Source organism: Microchirus variegatus (assembly GCF_963457635.1).
Source record: "Microchirus variegatus genome assembly, chromosome: 15".
Classification (NCBI taxonomy): Eukaryota; Metazoa; Chordata; class Actinopteri; order Pleuronectiformes; family Soleidae; genus Microchirus; species Microchirus variegatus.
This window is the reverse complement of record NC_139816.1, coordinates 2,561,380-2,580,007: the sequence shown is the minus strand read 5'-3', so window position 1 is coordinate 2,580,007 and position 18,628 is coordinate 2,561,380. Positions and strand designations below refer to the sequence as shown.

At 40.7% G+C, this 18,628-nt stretch overlaps 2 protein-coding genes across 3 annotated transcripts; both read left to right on the top strand.

The window, feature by feature from the left end:
- The first annotated feature begins 699 nt into the window (after positions 1–699).
- LOC310937375 (uncharacterized protein) lies at positions 700–6,990 on the top strand. 2 transcript variants are annotated; one of them, XM_083901623.1, is made up of 5 exons: positions 700–787; positions 1,990–2,280; positions 3,955–4,167; positions 4,253–4,459; positions 5,721–6,990. In XM_083901623.1, the coding sequence occupies exons 2-5, from the start codon at positions 2,073–2,075 to the stop codon at positions 6,098–6,100; spliced, it is 1,008 nt and encodes a 335-aa protein (XP_083757749.1). In that variant the 5' UTR covers positions 700–787; positions 1,990–2,072; the 3' UTR covers positions 6,101–6,990. The 2 variants fall into 2 exon arrangements, with proteins under 2 accessions (XP_083757749.1, XP_083757748.1); XM_083901622.1 differs by having other exon boundaries at positions 1,990–2,289.
- A 2,834-nt stretch (positions 6,991–9,824) lies between these two features.
- eif1axb (eukaryotic translation initiation factor 1A X-linked b) lies at positions 9,825–18,117 on the top strand. Its single transcript, XM_083901740.1, has 7 exons — positions 9,825–9,960; positions 11,363–11,446; positions 14,208–14,311; positions 14,449–14,499; positions 16,155–16,236; positions 16,418–16,509; positions 16,896–18,117. The coding sequence occupies exons 1-7, from the start codon at positions 9,945–9,947 to the stop codon at positions 16,899–16,901; spliced, it is 435 nt and encodes a 144-aa protein (XP_083757866.1). The 5' UTR covers positions 9,825–9,944; the 3' UTR covers positions 16,902–18,117.
- The last annotated feature ends 511 nt before the right edge of the window (positions 18,118–18,628 follow it).

Genomic DNA, 18,628 nt, shown 5'->3' with positions numbered 1-18,628 from the left:
TTATTAAACATTAATTCACTGTACATACATTTAACCATCATGTTTGTGCTGTAAAAACATGCTAAAGTATCTAATTATTCTTCATTATGTTTGAATTCATGATTCAAAAATATTGATACTGTGTTATTGTATGGTTTCTATGACAACGGACCAAGTTTGTAAAAGTGATGTTGTTGTCAACTGTACGAAAGGACACGCCCCCTTCAAATATGTCACTGCCTCTTTGCTGCCTTCATGTACTTTTAAAAATGGTTGGAAATTGCACAATTCAGACTTTCAGACTTTTTTTTCCCTCAGAATTCAGACTTTATCACAGAATTCTGACTTTGATTTTTTTTACTTTTGTGGCCCTAATACTCGTCCATAAAAATTTATTCCGTGTCACAAAATGTTTTTCTATTGGAAAATACAAAAAAAATGAACAAACATATTTTATTATAATAAACAGTTATTATTATTATTATTATTATTATTGTTATACTTTTATGAGTTAAACTTATAATAATAATTCCATCTAAAAATCAATCTTTAACTATATTCGTGAGAATTCCGAGCTTCTGTGGAGCCCCTGAACGCACCGTGAAGCCCCCCCCGTCCTTTGGCCACGCCTCCTCTCTTGCTGACTTGTTACCTCGCGTTTTCTCTCGTTCCGCGTGTGCATTTTCTTTTAAAAAACGGCGTTTTTCGGACAAAGTCACGCTTCGCCGTCCACACACAGAGACGCGGGGACACCGGGGACACCGGGGACACCGGGGACACCTGTCTCGTTCACTGGACTCTCTTAAAGGTACGTTATGGCCGGGTTTTCCACTGCCTTTGTCCCCCTTTTATTTTCCTCCTCCCTGGTAATTACAGTCATTAGCGTCCATCTTGGCAGAAAGCTAATTAAAAACCACTGCACGCAGGAAACGGTTGACATCTGTGTAACACTGTAAAATGTCGGTCTTTTTTCGGGCTGGTTTGATTTTAATACGCTCGTGAACACGTTATGTCAGGTGCAGGTGGAGTACAATGATCACTGCAGCAATCGCTTACTAAATAAAAGAGTCAAATATCGTCACCATGGAAACAGAAAGATACACTCTGTGACGATTGTCCACTTCCTGCAAACAACAAACACAACACAGTGTGTCCACGATCATCGGTATCGGTCCAAAAGTGGTTCAAAATGACACAAATATCGTACAAATACATTTTAATGTCACTTCAATTATTAATCGCGGACTGTTCTAAAGTAAATAAAGCTACTGTGTGGGTTTCAAGTCGACACAAATGTGTTCTGTTGGCAGAACTATCCATAAGGAGAAGAAAAACAGTGTTGTTTTCATAGCCTGAGGAAAAATATTATGACGGGCTTTGCTTTACGGAGGCCGCCATTTTCCTACGGGAGCCCGTATGGACAAACCAGCCAGAGCACGGAAGTCAAAGCTACCTACGCAAACATCTATGAGCAACAAACCGTTAGTTAACTTCTAATTAATATCACCAGGTTTTCAGTACTTAATTGTTATTAAATGCTTAATTAATTAATTAATTAACACGTATTGTTAAATACATGTGCTTTTGTTGTAAACTGCAGTAAAGAGGAGATAATGTTGCAGAAATACCAAGTTATTGGTATAATATTTAAATATATTAAATATGACATTTAAATAATCTGATATAAAAACAGAGAAGACACATAAAAATAAAAATGAGGTTTGGCTTCAGTTCATCAACTCTTATTTGAGTTGACCATTTTTACTCTGGTTTTTATGGCTGGATTTGGTGTCAGATAAACTTTAAGATGAATTAAACCTTAATTAAACACAATATAAACTCTGTTGCTTTGAGAACCAATGCCATAAATACTACACCGTGTCCCTTTAATAAAGTAGTTCTTCCTTTATGTGGAGTCACGTTCCACACGAACAGAGCCACGAGTAACAAAGCAGCACTTTTGTCATATAATTGTTATAATTAAAAAGATCTTCATCTCTTAATTACCAGATACCGATCTCCCGCTGTAATTACCAGATCCGCACCTTGTTGCCGTGGAGACGGCTCCCCCAGGTGTGAGGAGACGAGGCCAGATGTCGTCCGTGTGGCACCAGGAGCCGTCGGGTTTCTCGCCCTGTGTGGAGATCGACTCCAGCTCGGTGAGGACCAAGGACAGACTGGCGTCTCCGTCCTGGCTGAAGCAGGAGCAGGACGACCTCCGCATCATCAAGTGGGAGAATTTCCAGTCGGGAGCCTCGGCCGATTTGGTTCAGGACAACACGCCGAGCAGCGCCATGTCTGGTAACCACGGTGATGATGTTACATGTTCACATGTTCACGCTAAAGTCTAATAATCACAACTCTGTCTACATTGGTGTGGGTTCAACTCCTGGCTCTGCTCGTCTATATGTGTCTGAGCAAGACACTTAACACCATGTTTGAGTGAGTGACTGAGTGCGAGTGAAAGTATAAGTGAGTGAGTCAAAGTATAAGTGAGTGAGTGAAAGGATAAGTGAGTGAGTGAAAGGATAAGTGAGTGAGTGAAAGTATAAGTGAGTTAGTGAAAGTATAAGTGAGTGAGTGTGAGTGAAAGTGAGTGAGTGTGAGTGAAAGTGAGAGAGAAAATATAAGTGAGTGAGTGAGAATATGAGTTAGTTTGAGTATGAGTGTGAGTGTGAGTGAAAGTATAAGTGAGTGAGTGTGAGTGAAAATATAAGTGAGTGAGTGTGAGTGAGTTAAAGTATAAGTGAGTGAGTGGGAGTGAAAATATAAGTGGGTGAAAGTATAAGTGAGTGAGTGTGAGTGAAAGTATAAGTGAGTGTGTGAAAATATAAGTGTGTGTGTGTGTGTGTGTGTGTGTGAGTGAGTGAAAATGTAAGTGAATGAGTGTGAGTGAAAATATAGGTGAGTGAGTGAAACTTTAAATGAGTGAGTGTGAGTGAAAGTATAAGTGAGTGAGTGAAAATATAAGTGAGTGTGAGTGAAAGTATAAGTGAGTGAGTGTGAGTGAAAGTATAAGTGAGTGAGTGAAAATATAAGTGAGTGAGTGTGAGTGAAAGTATAAGTGAGTGAGTGAGTGAAAATATAAGTGAGTGAGTGAAAATATAAGTGAGTGAGTGTGAGTGAAAATATAGGTGAGTGAGTGTGAGTGAAAGTATAAGTGAGTGAGTGTGAGTGAAAATATAAGTGAGTGAGTGAAAATATAAGTGAGTGAGTGTGAGTGAAAATATAAGTGAGTGAGTGTGAGTGAAAGTATAAGTGAGTGAGTGTGAGTGAAAGTATAAGTGAGTGAGTGTGAGTGAAAGTATAAGTGAGTGAGTGAAAATATAAGTGAGTGAGTGAGTAAAAATATAGGTGAGTGAGTGTGAGTGAAACTTTAAGTGAGTGAGTGTGAGTGAAAATATAAGTGAGTGAGTGTGAGTGAAACTTTAAGTGAGTGAGTGTGAGTGAAAGTATAAGTGAGTGAGTGTGAGTGAAAGTATAAGTGAGTGAGTGAAAATATAAGTGAGTGAGTGTGAGTGAAAATATAGGTGAGTGAGGGTGAGTGAAACTTTAAGTGAGTGAGTGTGAGTGAAAATATGAGTGAGTGAGTGTCAGTGAAACTTTAAGTGAGTGAGTGTGAGTGAAAGTATAAGTGAGTGAGTGAAAATATAAGTGAGTGAGTGTGAGTGAAAGTACAAGTGAGTGAGTGAAAATATAAGTGAGTGAGTGTGAGTGAAAATATGTCTGAGTGTGAGTGAGTGAGTGAGAAGCAGTGTGAGTGAGTGAGTGGTCGTTGTGGGTTAAATTCCTGGCTCTGCTACCCTATAGGTGCCCTTGAGCAAAGACACTTAACCCCATGTTGCAGTGAGTGAGTGAGAGTGTATGTATCAAACACACCCACCTGCCTGTAAACAGTTACAGTCTTAAAAACCATGGATCTGTGGCTAAAGGAACAATCTTCTCACAAGCCTTGTTTCCTCCTTCCCCCTCCAGCGTCCTCCCACGTGGAAAGCCTGCCCCCTAGAGTCCTGCTGACCATCACCAAGCTGCAGTGCATGCTGGAGAGCAAACAGGAGCGCATCGCCGCGCTGGAGAGACAGGTGGACGACCTGATGCAGGACCGCCGGTTCCTGAGGAGCCAGATCGAGAACCTCACCAGCACTCGCTCCGTGCCCACGTTTGCTTCCCCCAGTCCGGTGATCGAAGGTCAGTGAGTGTCGTTACGACGCAGACGTGCGTTTACGTTACGTTTATGTTGGTCTCACAGATCTCGCTTGTTGCTGCGCTTCAGCTCTCAAACACAGCAAAGTGCAACACTCGGAGAACAAGTCTCGGAAGAGAGAGCGTGTGTCGTCCAGTTCTTCCGACAGCAGCGACAGCGGCTCCGAGGCGTCCGAGTCGTCCGTGGTCTCGGCGGCGTCGGGCGAACACAAGCGGAGGAAGCACCACAAAGACAAGAAGAGGTCAAAGAAAGGGAAGGACTACAGCAGGAAGAGAGGTCAGAGGTCACATGGTCTTTTTTTCATTTCCAACACACACTCGTGCTTATTTAAATAACTGTGAAGAAGAAAAAGCTGTCGGTTAATGTTTGTCTACATGTGAAGAATAAATCAGGGTTCCCAAGGGTCCTTGAAATCCTTGAAAGCCCTAAATAGACATGGTATCATTGAAATTGCCTGAATTGTGTGCGATAAAGAAGACAAAGACAAGCTCTTACAAGTTGTTCTCCCATCTTAAGCTGTGTCGGCACATTCTGTCCTTGAATTTGAGGGAGTTGGTCCTGGAAAGTCCCCAAAAAGTCCTTGAATTTGAGAGAATTAGTCCTGGAAAGTCTTTGAATTTGAGGGAATTGGTCCTGGGAAGTACCCGAAAAGTCCTTACATTTGAGGGAATTAGTCCTGGAAAGTCCCTGAAAAGTCCTTGAATTTGAGGGAATTAGTCCTGGAAAGTCCCCAAATAGCCCTTGAATTTGCGGGAATTGATCCTGCAAAGTCCTCAAAAAAGTCCTTGAATTTGAGAGAATTGGTCCTAGAAAGTCCTCAAAGTCCTTGAATTTGAGGGAATTAGTCCTGGAAAATCAGAAAAGTCCTTGAATTTGAGGGAATTAGTCCTGGAAAGTCCCAGAAAAGTCCTTGAATTTGAGGAAATTGGTCCTGTTCCTCAAAGTCATTGAATTTGAGGGAATTATTCCTGGAAAATCTTTAAATATGAGGGAATTGGTCCTGGAAAGTCCTCAAAGTCCATGAATTTGAGAGAATTGGTCCTGGGAAGTACCCGAAAAAGTCCTTAAATTTGAGGGAATTAGTCCTGGAAAGTCCCCAAAAAGTCCTTGAATTTGAGAGAATTAGTCCTGGAAAGTCTTTGAATTTGAGGGGATTAATCCTGGAAAGTCCCCAAATAGCCCTTGAATTTGTAGGAATTAGTCCTGCAAAGTCCTCGAAGTCCTTGAATTTGAGGGAATTATTCCTGGATAATCTTTGAATTTGAGGGAATTGGTCCTGGAAAGTCCTCAGTCATTGAACTTGAGGGAATTGTTCCTCAAAGGCCTTGAAAAGTCCTCGAATTTGAGCGATAGATGCAATGGGTAAGCAGCGGCGTGTATTGGGCCGCTTGGCATGGGCCGACGCAGATATCGATTCTGTGCGTCGACCGATGTAAACTTGTTTCATCCGGCGTGTACACAGTATCTAAATCACGATTCCTGTTTTTTTCCGCACTGCGCCTTTAACTCCCCGTGTCCTTGTCCCTGTCTCCATCAGCCACCGGCGTCCAGTACGTCATCCACCGCTACAAACAGGTGCTGTCGGCCTTCATCAAGAAGAAGAGCATGAGCGAGGCGTTCCGTCACCTCGGCATCGACCGCAACACCATCGCCAACACGGCGTCGATCGCCGAGCTGCACCTGGGCGCGAAGGACATGGTCCCCCTGGTGGGCATGTTCCGCCAAGGCGAGGAGACTCTGGTCAGCTACGCGCAGAGATGCACGCTGGCCATCGACAGCGACGCCGACCTCTCCCGGAGGATAGACAACATGAAGGCCAACGGAGAACTCCTGCCCATCTCAGGGAAGCGGCAGAGGCTGTCGCACTGTCACATGCAGCCACTGGGGGGCGCTGCAGAGAGCATTTTGATAGGTTGACGAATATTAAACTGGTTCAGAAAAGTTACTTTAGTTTTACTCCTCAATCCTCAAATGTAGCATCTTTTAATTCTCGAGCCAAAAGGTTTTAATTTGACATTTTTAAATTTTACGATGTATATTTTCTACTTCACACTCGATCGCATTTATTTCCAGCTAATTGTGATTATCGTTATCAGTGGTGGGCGCGTTAGCGGCGTCAACGTTCGCGCACGATGCGTTTCCATGACGACTGACCGGAAAAAGACGCGCGTAAACGGAGAGGCACGCATACGCAGTACACGGGTACGCTAACGTTACTTGTAGCGCTGCTCTTTTCCTTTAATAAACAGACCGCTCCGGTTCAACTGTAGGCTAACGCTAACCGGCGCTACAAGGAGCTAACGCAGCTAACTGGTAAACGGTGCCTGGTCTCCGGTGACGCGGCACGTAAACATGACGTCACGCGTCTTTTTCCCGGTCAGTCGTCGTGGAAACGCGTCATGCCTTAACCCAGCGCTAATCTTTGTAGTACAGATCTTCAGAAGCAGATCCAATTATTCCTCTTTTGCTAATCCACAAAATATCTCTTTGATTTAAAGAGTCACGTATTTCTGTATGAAATAATCATGGTATGCTCTGTGTTTCTGATTTAACGAGACTCTTAAGAGTTCACAGTCTTACTTGGGTAAAGTTGGATTTGTTAAATTGTTATTTTTTAAGGATAAAACGTCAGAAACTAAGCTTTCTTATTTGAACTATTGTAAGCGACTGAAATGCTCTGCTGTAAGTTGTTGAAACGGCCACATGGTGGCAGTGTTTACACACAAGACAGTCGTCGACAAATCACTACTATGACTATTGCTGTTTGTTTGGTTTGATTACAAAATGGTGGATCAATAATGTCCTGCACTGGCTGTACGACATGTTTATCGTTGTTTGTCCACACAAAAGTAAAAATGTGTCGACGTCATTCTGCAAACTGTGTCGCTGCGTTTTCTTCAACAATTAGCTTTTTGTTTGTTTACTTTCTTCATGTTTATCTGTGCACGAGACTCTGTCACTGCTTCACCACCGGAAGTGCTCCACGTACAGCGTCCATCGCCCCCTCCTTCACCCCCCGCCATTTTTTTTTTTTAGCGAACAAAAGTCCCGCGGTATATGCTAATTAGCGCGCTACATGTTAATCGCCCAAACCCTGACCTTTCTCTTTATACGCACTTTGAAGTTGTCGGGAGAAAATTTGAAGATATCGGGAATTCTCTTTACACGGGGTTCCCGCTGTCGCGAAAAGCGTGATGTAAAGTGGGCCTTTGGGTCACGAAACATTCAAAATAGATTCTCGATTCAACCGATTCGATTCATACGATTCTCGATTCAAACGATTCTCGATTCAAACGATGATACAATGCATAGTGTGTTAAGGCAAATGATGGCATCAAAACAATAGAGTTTGTATAAGATAATGTGATCATGTGATCACACAAAGACAAACTTCACACCAAATTTGACATTTATTCATTCAAAACAAATAAAAACTTACTTACTGTACAACAAAAAATAACTTTCATAAATAACAGGTGCGTGATATTTAATTCCTAAGCTATGCAGTATGTTGTTAGCTTCTTTATTAGTATTATTTTTGTATGTTTTCTTGTTGTATGCTAACTTACTTTCATTAATTAATTGGTTTACATGTGTTTTGACTCTGTGGGTTTATGTTTGGACTCACCTATACAATTTGTTTGTGTTTTCCATTAAAAGGGGAATAAGTTCATCATAGGTTCTATCTTTCAAATGATTATTAATTAACTATTATATTGGAATTTGAAGCCGTGTCAGTCTTGACTGTGGGTGATGGCGACCTCTGCTGGTGACATTAGATGCTCTTTATTGTGGCAGGGTACACGTGTTCTACAATAATGCATTCACACACTCAGCTAAAATAATAATAATTATAGACTACATACATCCTTCTCCCAAACAACCAGCTCTTATAGTTTCACTTAACTAAAATAAACGTAGCACATACCGGTGTATAAAGACAACGCTATATTAATATGTATGAAAATAAGTTAGCGCGCTTTTATCTTGAAGTTGTTACCCTTCACTTCCGCTTCCGGTCTGGCAGCCGTTACTAATTGGCCGTTTTAGTGTGGTATTTCCGTTCATCGTTCATTGGTTTAAAGGGACACTGGGTAGTATTTATGGGTTTATGTGACCCAAAATCCACCTTTTATACATATCATGTGCTCCTGCATTGTCTAGTCGCTGTATAATAGTTACTGTTTATTTTTCGCAGTGTTTCAAGACGAGACGCCATGTTTCTACGGGAGCCTGTAAGGACAAACCCGAGAGAACAAATCGAGCGCCGAGACGAGGCTGAGAACGGATTTTTTTACGCGTTTAGAACGGAGGAGCACACGTATTTTACAGCGGATAAAGGAGCACCAGTACCTGAGCGTACACCCGCACCACGGAGAAAGACGACGAGGACGACATTTGACCTGCTGAGGATACCGTAGCGCTCAGGGAAGGGAGGGGGTGAGCAGAAGAGCAGCTCGTTGTTGTAAGTGTCAGCCTCTCCTCTAGATGTCAATTTAAACTACTTACTTCACCTTTAAGTGAAAAAACAAACGATGAAAACATACACGGACCGAACACAACACAAGCGCTACACAAATGAAGACTGGTATCTCAGCCAGTGAAGATGCTGCATTCATTGTTATTATCACTGCTTTGATGGTCAATACTGGACTTGTTTACCCTTCTGGAATCAGAAATAAGACTCTCACATTCTTTTCTTGTTCGTGTATTATATGTCTCCTTATATACCGTACATGTTTGTATTTTGAGATACTTTAAGATAAGATAAGATAAGATAGCTTTATTTATCCCACAGTGGGGAGAGAACAGGGTTTCAGCAGCTCCGTATACAGATTAACAATTACACAATATTATAAAAAATGTATATAGAAAGAATAAGATAAGAGTGAATGTAAATAAGGTGCGTATTAGGTTCAGGTAAAAATAAGACAAATCTAGGCAAAGACAAACAGGACAACAACTGTAAACAATAACTAAACAGACCAGCCAAAGACAAGGAACAAAACTGTAAACAATAACTTAACAGACCAGTTAAAAACAAGAAACTGAACTGTAAACAATAAACATAACAGACCAGTTAAAAACAAAAAAACAAAACTGTAACAATAACTTAACAGACCAGTTTTAAAAAAAAAACTGTAAACAATAACTTGACAGACCAGTTAAAAACAAAACAACAAAACTGTAAACAATAACTTAACAGACCAGTTAAAAACGAAAAACAAAAAACTGTAAACAATAACTTAACAGATCAGCTAAAACGAGGAACAAAAACTGTAAACAATAACAGAACAAACAAAGTTATTTGGTTTGCACACTGTTGTACAGACGGACAGCAGTAGGAATGAACGACCTGCGACTTAACAGTATCAAGTATATATAAATAAATATATATATATATATATATATATATATATATACATACATATATATATATATATATACATATATACATATAAACATATATACATATATATATATATATAGAAATATATAAAAATATATATAAAAATATATATATATGTATCTGTTATATATATGTTCTTCCTTCCGTCGTCGTATTTTGTGTTTGAAACTGTTTCCTGTTTCAATAAAGCACTTGGTATTTTGAATGTGTGAGTCGTCGGCACATGCGCAGAGCAGCACAGACTTGAGCCTTTAGCGTTAGCTCACATCAAGCCCATCTTTGTGAACATTAGTTCTTAAACAGCGCGTTGTTTCCACCGAGCGGGATTATCGTGAATCCTCGTGACAGAACATGCCCAAAAATAAAGGTGAGTCGCGCCGGACGAGCGCGTTTTGACGCGTGTCTTCGTGTGTTAATGTGTGTGTAATTGTGTGTTCGCGCCGCGCAGACACACGCAGCGAAAACGTGACACTCGGCGGCTATCGCTAGTTAGCATCGCGATTAGCGCGTTTTCATCTCGGCAGTTTCTACGTTTTACTCGAACACAACAAAAAATAACTCTGGCTTAACCCGAGTTAGCTAAAACCGGGTTAAACCGGTTCAACACTCCCGTTCACTATCAAAATAGTAAGTTACCCGGGACAACTGCTGACATAGTTAGCAGTTAGCCCGCTAGGTATCTCCGAGTTAAACCCCACCCGGCCTGGCCTGTGTCATTTTTTTTTTACTTATGCTTAACTAACCCGAGATAACTCCAGTTGACCCTTTACCTGGTCATTGGACCACATTGAACTAAAACGTGTCAGCAGGTGTATCATTGAATAGATAAAGTGGACACGAGTTACAGAAACACGTAGTTCGATTCGTGTGAATCAGAATGCTAATTTCAGATATTTTACCGCAACTCATCTTATCAGCGCAACTGACGTAAGTTTTTCCATCCATGTGTTTGACGTGTGTGTTTATTGTCGATGATTACCTTTTACATGACTTCAAAAAATAATAATAATGATGTATTCCAATTCAAGACGTTGTCTTCGTTTCACCCCAATTCAAGGTGTAAATAAATGAACTTTTAATTAGTCACAATGACTTTCTGAGATTATCTTGAACTGGAATTGGGGATGAAACCAACGATTATTTTTTTACAATCCATTCATCTAATTGGCTAATTTAAGTCCAATCGAGTACAGTGGTCTGTAAAATGTTGACAAATGTTTGCCAAACCTGGAAATTGTGATGTTCTAAAATGTCCAAAACGATTCAGTTTTAACGAGTTATTGATATATGGAGCAAAGAAACTAGAACGTATTTGTGACCGTGACTCTTTATAATTCCAGATTATGTACCTACAGTTTAATTCCGACGAGTCATAAATCCAGGGAAATTAAAGATGCCCGTATAACAATAACATCACGATACAACGATTCTGTGATGATCTATATCGAAAAATAATCATTGCAATATATCGCGAGTAGGGATAAAACAAATACGTCAACTATTTTGGTAATTGATTACTCGGTTTGAGTGTGTGTTTTCTGTGGTTTTTTCGGCTTCTTGAATGTGATTTTCTGGTTTTCTTTGCTCCGACTGATTTACCGTGACGCAAAGTTGAAAGTCGATAAATGCGAGTCCAGGAACGATCCCCTAAACTACAAATGGAACGCACCATTAGACTGTATTGACTTGACCTTACACCCAGTGAGTGGAAGCTCTGACATGAATGAAGGAATGAGTGTAAACTGATAGTGTCTCGTCCGGGTTTACAGGTAAAGGAGGAAAGAATCGGCGACGTGGAAAGAACGAGAATGAGTCTGAGAAGAGAGAGCTGGTGTTCAAAGAGGACGGACAGGGTGAGTTCTGGTTCTACTACACTGCACCAGTGTTTTCTAAAGGATAAGGTCATTAACCCTGGCCCGACTACGTCACAGCTTTATCATGATACCATATTTCAAAATGTACACCTGGAGCCTGTTCGACAACTGGTTTAGGTGGAGATTCCTATTCCCAGGACACGGGATGTAATTTTCTTTCATTTATGTGTATACGGTTGAGTCATTACGGATATATATTAACATCTAGTGTAGATTATCTGAAGACTGACCCTCCAAAATGTAATAATAACAATAATCTCACCTAATCCTAACGCATGCTCTTACCTAAAAGAAATATCGCTCTACACAGTGAAACCATCACTGGGATTTGACAAATGTTTCCCAGGCGTTTATCTGTGATGTTAATTTAGACACTGAATCTGTAATTCTCTTCAATTAAAGATGGTTTTATCTACATTTTCGTTATTTAATTTATCTTGAATTAAGTTGCGGTGTTGTTAGTGCAGGAATCTTCACTTTCATGGCACTACAGTTGTAGCTCGACTCTACGCGACAAACTTGTAAAGCAGTGGTTTTGGGTGTAACTGAGTCATTAGAAACGGCTGAATTAAAAAAAGGTTTGTTGACAGAATCGTTCAGTACTTCAGCACAGGCTCCGTCTGACACAGTCACTGAACTGAAGTACCACTGAATGTGGTCGTGATTGGGCTCACGATTGCTGTCTTTCAGCAGTGCTGTCTCTAAATCCACCAGACTCCTCTGTTAAATATTGACATATTAGACATTTCCTTTGCTAAATGTTGGAGATTCAAGCATGTTTTCAGGATTTTTGAGTCTTTTTCACTGATCTACGGTTCGGCGTTGTTGGCTTTGATTCTTGTGTCAGACGTCGCACTCATGACTCTAAAGTGACGACACTCTCCGACCAATCAGTGGCCGGCAGTCTGTTGACTTCACGTTTCAGTATCTCAGCTCGCTTGGAGCCTCGTCAGAGCAGGGACTAAAAAAGTACCAGGTAACGGGTACTGTCGCTTAACAACTCGTAATAGGATGGACGATGTTTGGCCCATTTTGAGCTGATTTTTCACGTTTACGATTTAGTTTCATCTTAATTTTGAGTCGTGGATCGTGTAGTCTACACAGGGACAGGAGAAGCGGTTCACCCTCACCACACGATATTTGACCAATTTGGCCGAGGTCTTAAAAAGTCTTCAATCCAATAATTTGAATTTAAGGCCTTAAAATGTCTTAAATTCTCCTAAAATCTCATAAAAGGTCTTCAATCCAATTTTGAAAGGTCTTAAAAATCTATTAATGTTAGGGCTGGAAGATTAATCAAATTTTAATCGTGATTTCGATTTTGTCTTCTCACGATCATAAAAAGATTATAATTGAAGAAAAACGATTAATGCGCCGCACGGCATGGTGTGTATGTAAATTCCTATGCTAGAAAAAGACATTGAATGCACCAGTGTTGCGTGCGGCTGCAGCTCGCGAGTGACGTGTGTGGATCAATAATATGAGCGAACGTTTGAAAAGATGGCAGAAAGATAACAAAGGCAGGAAAATATCAGTTAACTGGAAACACTTCGGCTTCAATTTGACGTCGAGCAAAAGGAAATTGTTTGCAAAGCTTCTCGCGCCGTCGTGTCTATGACCAGACGATGAAGCTCGTCAGTCAGCGCCAAAACACAGTCCTCTGTTAAGGACACTCTTTACAATGCCGTTCCATATCCACCACGTCCCGCAGACGTCAAGAGAGGCTGTGACGTTAATTAAAAAATATGGCCGTGAAGGACACTTCTAGACGCATGTTAAGACTTTGGACAAGCGTCACGTGTTGCCGTCACGTAAACATTTCCAGTCCTGTATGATAAATGATGTGCTGAAGTTGCAGAGTATTTTGTTTTGATTTTGCCTGTGTTAGTGTTGTCAGTGCATGTTTTAAATGTTTGCAAGATATGCAGCAGTTATTTTTATTTGTGTCTTTATTGCTATCATTGTTTTTTAATTTACTCAGGATTTCCCCAGTGTATTATAACTATTATAATTATTATTATTATTGTCACTACAAAAACGCCGTGGGCCCGAGAGATACCACCGGGCTTAGCCAGTTTTCTGGGGGAAACCCTGTTACTGTTATTATTTTACTTGTTTATGTGTTACACATTTATTTCTGGCTGTTCTTTTAAGTTATATTTAAAGTTGAGTTTTGGTGGTTCAATAAATACTCAAGTTTTGAAATCAATGAACAATTGTGTTTACTAATCATGATTTTCAATATCAATCAAATTAATCGTGATTATTATTTTTGCCATAATCGTCCAGCCCTGATTAACGTTACTTTTATTTAAAACACGCATAAACTTCAGTCTCACTTTGGAATGTTTCTATTTTTGAGGATGCGATAACAACTACAACACAGAGCTATAGTAGGCCGCCTGTGCTGCCCGGGGAGAACTTATCGAGCACCACGAGGGGCGCTAGTGTGCTGTGCGCGCGCCGTGGTGTGTTTAGCTTAGCATAGCAGCGGAGAAAACTTAATGAAAACCCACAGCTAAGAAGAATTGCAAATGGTTCCAAATTTCCTTCAATTCTTTTATACTTTTTTGCCAGTAGGGATTTGAAATGGGTCTTAAACATTATGGTCTTAAAAAGGTCTTAAAAAGTCTTAAATTTGACTTGTTGAAACCTGCCGAGACCCTGAATATTGTATCATATCGGCTCATCCTTGCACTAACACGAGTTAATGAGTCTCTGTTGTTTGTCGTGTTTTCAGAATACGCTCAGGTGATTAAAATGTTGGGGAACGGACGTTTGGAGGCCATGTGTTTCGACGGCACCAAGCGACTCTGCCACATCAGAGGAAAACTCCGGAAAAAGGTGGGAAAAAGGACCCCACTGACCTTTCACCTTTTCACACACAGTCCACACTGCTGAGTCTGCATGGACTCTATTGTTTGTGTGTGTGTGTGTAACACGTGACGTAATCTCTTCTTTGTTTTTTCCCTTTGCTCCAGGTTTGGATTAACACGTCAGACATCATCCTGGTTGGACTGAGAGATTACCAGGTGAGTTACACCTCATTGTCACAGGTTTAATCCTGGTTTCAAACCGGTATTTGTCCAGTTTTTAAATGTGTTTAGTCTGGATTCTGTCTCCTGTTAAAGCTCACATAGAGTGGTCCTGTTGCACATATACGTGAGTTATGGAGGTCTACTTACATACATTTAACTTGTTTTTATGCTCAAAAACCTCCTAGTTGCTGTAAACGAGCCGATAGAAATACTCTTTTCTGACGCTGTTTCCCAGCCGCGATATTTGAGACTCAACTCTCTCACCCAGAAGTGACATATTCAGCACACCCGCTCTCAGAAGCACAGCTCCCCCCTCTGGAACGGTGGATGCACTGCTCCTCATTATCAAAACATTGTTTTAACAGTGTTTAAAAATAGCTTCTTCACGACTCCCCGCCGCAGTCCCTTTGACGACCTTTGACCCGGAGTCAGACCCAGAGTCAGAAGACACTGTCGCTCGTGAAACACCTCCACAACGGACGTTATTCTTCTTCTTCTGCGGTTCAATGTACGCAACCGGATGTGCCCGGACTAGTGCCCGGAGCAGGAGGATCTGCTGTTCAGGAGAACCGCTGTTTACGTAACCGGACCGGGTTTTTTCTTCAGAGATCCCGCTGAGCCCGAGATTACAATAAAACACAGCGTTCTCAGCAGTGACTGAACTGTTTGTTTAGAACCTTCAGGGCTTCGTAAACAAGGTTATGACGCAGATACACACTAAAAAACAGCGTTAATTGGAACTTCCTGTCTAGGTCCGCGTTAACCCATTAAGGCCTGAAGCGCCTAAAAAAAAAAGTCTCTAAAACCTGAGCTTCAATGGCTACGAAATGAGTGATTTCTCAGCCTCTGCAGCAGATATTAGAACACAATTCAAAACGTATTTGAGAGCTTACTCTTGTGGCTTTCCTGTGAAATTGAGCGCGTTCGAAGTGATCAGCGATGACGTCATCGAAGACGAAACTCCTCAAAATCACTGCCTTCAGAAATCTCTCCGCTGTCAAAGTACTCCATGTTTGCGCGAAGTCATTTCAAAACAATGTCGCGAGGAACTCTTGATACACCCAGAAAACTGACGTATATACGATTTACCGGCGTCTATGAGAGAATAAAACGCGCAGCAACTCTCCCGGCGTCAATGGTAGAAGTGCGGCAATGCTTTCCCGGCGTCAATGGGTTACATGTCTCTGCTGTGCTCTCAGGTTTCTACCGAACTACTAGTCAATTAATCTTCAGAAAATAAGTTGAATTATTCAGGATAATCCCAGGAGGACGTCTGTCTGTCTCAGTGTCTTTGTCTCTGCTCGTTGTTAAAGGGCCCATATTGTGCAAAATCAACTTTTTAATAATTTTAGTACTGATATTTGGGACTCAGTGGGCCATACCAGTCCCCAAAATGTGAAAAAACAAGACTCAGTCATGTTTTAGTGGTTCCACTTTGTGTAAGTATAGGCGATAAAACACGCGATGTTTAAACCTAGTTATTGAACTGCTATTGTGCTTCATCCTTATGATATTTTGACTAAAACATGACACAGACACGTTCATAAGTGCACCATGAACTAGTTTAACTTGGGTTATTAGGGTATAATATGGGACCTTTAAAATGTTGTTTGGTTCTTGTCTTCACTGAACCACGATCTGTGTTTCAGGACAACAAAGCCGACGTCATCCTCAAGTACAACCCAGACGAGGCTCGCAGTTTGAAAGTGTACGGAGAGCTGCCTGAGCACGGTGAGTTCAGAGACGCACCGTCGGCTGTTGGTTTGGTTCGCACGCCGCTTTTATCCGAATAAAATCCAATGTTCTATGAAGACATTGATTATGGGCCATCAGCTGCTCTGATTTTCTAAAAAAGTGTCGTTTCGTCTCGTCGTCTTCTTCCTGTTTTAACACCTCGTCTTGGTCCTCGCAGCCAAACTGGACTTGGACACTCTGGGTAACGTCGACGACGACGTGCAGTTTGACGACGATTGCGATGTCGACGATGACGACGACATTGAGGAAGTGAGTGTCTGATTTTATCACCTTTTTTTTTTTTTTTTTACTTTTCTGTTGCCTTCTCCAATCTGTCCGGTAAAGTTTCATTTTTCCAAAGCGATCAAAGATTTGAAATACCATGGAAGAGCGTTAGAAAACAAACAGCCTGATTGAGATTAAAGTCAGAATTATCTCTTTTTTGTTTGTGTTTCTGAGAATTTTGACTTTTTCTCCTAATTCTGACTTTTTTTTCCTCGGAATTCTGAGGTTAAAGTCAAATTGTGGCTTTTCAATTCAAGCCTTTTTCCCCTCTCATAATTCTGACTTTTTCAAGTAATTCTGACTTTTTTTCCTCTCCTGTGAAACACAAAAGTATGAACTAATGACCTTTTCTCTCTTTGTTTTGTGTCCAGATCTAAAGAGCTGCTTCTGGAGGAGGAGGACATTTTTTACTAGAGATGCTCCTATTGAGAGATTTTGAACCGCAACATCGCAACAACAACAACAACAATAATCGTGACTTTTTATTCCGATCAGCCGACGCTAATCCAAACAGTTTTATTAACACACTTGACGTGATTATGAGTTTGTTTAATTTAAATTTACTCCGGCCTGGTTCTCAGCAGAAAACCAGTTACACCTTCGGGGTAAAAATCAAAGACTGGAGACGCTGCCGTTTCTGCTGCTGCTGCTGCTGCTGCTGCAGCGCCCCCCAGCTGTACACAGCGGTACTGCAGCAGCAGACAGCCGCACTGTGGAATAAGAGCAGGCTGATCATCCAGATTAACATCTGGAGCATTTCTAGATTTGTACCCGTCGACCGTCTCCTTCACGTCGGAGTAGATTCCTCGTTTTCTTTTTCCCCCGTAGAGTCCGAACTCTCTAGCTTTTTTTTCTTTTTCAGCAGGAGGCCCGACCGCATGACTGCAAACCACCTTCGCAGCAGCAAACGTGCGACATCTTTTTTTTAAAAAAATAAATGTATTTATATTAATTTCACGCTGTGTGGAATTGAAACGGAATCTCTGGATTCGCCGGAAAAAAATAAAAAGACGGAAATACTTTGTGTTTTTCTTTCTTCTGGCGGCCGCTGTTTTCTTTGTAGCCTAAAAAATAAAAAATAAGTAAATTGAAAACGCGTGATGGAGCGTGTTTGTCCATCCCTTTGTTTTCCATTAAAGAAAAGGTCCAAATGAAGGTTCATCCATTTTTTTTTTTCCCCCTCAAATCAAATGTCTTGTCTTTTTTTCCCCAGTTTTTTTTCTTTGTGTTTGTTTGTCTCTGTTTCTTAACGTCTTCGTCGCTGCTCAGTTTTTTTCGCGACATCAACAACTCGTGCTGTAAAGTTCAGCCGAAAAAAAGAGCAGCGGTTCCCCAACGCGATATTCGGCAGTAAAACCTCACGTCTCAAAAACAAAAGCGTAATAATTGTTATTATAAACTATTTTCTGTCTCTCTGAAACTGGTGTCTCCCAGGGGGAGCAGAGCACCCCCTGCAGTTCAGTTTGGGAACCACTGCTCTGCACCGTGGGGGCGTGGCCTGTCGCTGTTGTTGCTGTAATTCTGAATTTAAAGAGTTAGAAAACGAACTTGTACAATGATGTTTAAAGGCTATGGTTTCCAATAAAGATCTTAATCCACTGACGCTGACAAAGTGTTTTTTAGGTGTCGATCCTTGTCAACTGGGACCAGAACCAGGTCCTGAACCAGAACCAGAGCCAGCTTGTGATTTTTTCTTTCCTCCATTGACTTGACATAAATATTAAAATATCACCGATTATTTACCGTGTGACTTCGGAAGAGGATAAGGGTCATGTGAATACTTTTTTGGAAAACAAAATAGTTAAAAAAGGACAAAATTCTGAGGGGAAAAAACTTAATTACGAGATGAAATTAAGAAAAAAAATTCTTATGTTTGTTTGTGTGTGTTTTCATTGTTTGATTTAAATATATTAAGATCTTTGAACAAAACAATTATCAATATGTTGTGTGTGTATGTATATGTATGTATGTATATGTATGTGTATATATGTATGTGTATATATGTATGTATGTATATATATGTATGTATATATATGTATGTATATATATGTATGTATATATATATGTATGTATGTATACATATGTATATATATATGTATGTATG

What these genes read in the sequence shown, in the direction of transcription:
- eif1axb (XM_083901740.1), top strand. An exon ending in GTTCAAAGAGGACGGACAGG is followed by an intron (nt 11,447 to 14,207) that starts GTGAGTTCTGGT and finishes TCGTGTTTTCAG; the next exon opens with AATACGCTCAGGTGATTAAA. An exon ending in GAGGAAAACTCCGGAAAAAG is followed by an intron (nt 14,312 to 14,448) that starts GTGGGAAAAAGG and finishes CCTTTGCTCCAG; the next exon opens with GTTTGGATTAACACGTCAGA.
- LOC310937375 (XM_083901622.1), top strand. Translation starts at nt 2,073, where the DNA reads ATGTCGTCCGTGTGGCACCAGGAGCCGTCGGGTTTCTCGCCCTGTGTG. An exon ending in CGCCATGTCTGGTAACCACG is followed by an intron (nt 2,290 to 3,954) that starts GTGATGATGTTA and finishes TTCCCCCTCCAG; the next exon opens with CGTCCTCCCACGTGGAAAGC. An exon ending in CCCCAGTCCGGTGATCGAAG is followed by an intron (nt 4,168 to 4,252) that starts GTCAGTGAGTGT and finishes GCTGCGCTTCAG; the next exon opens with CTCTCAAACACAGCAAAGTG.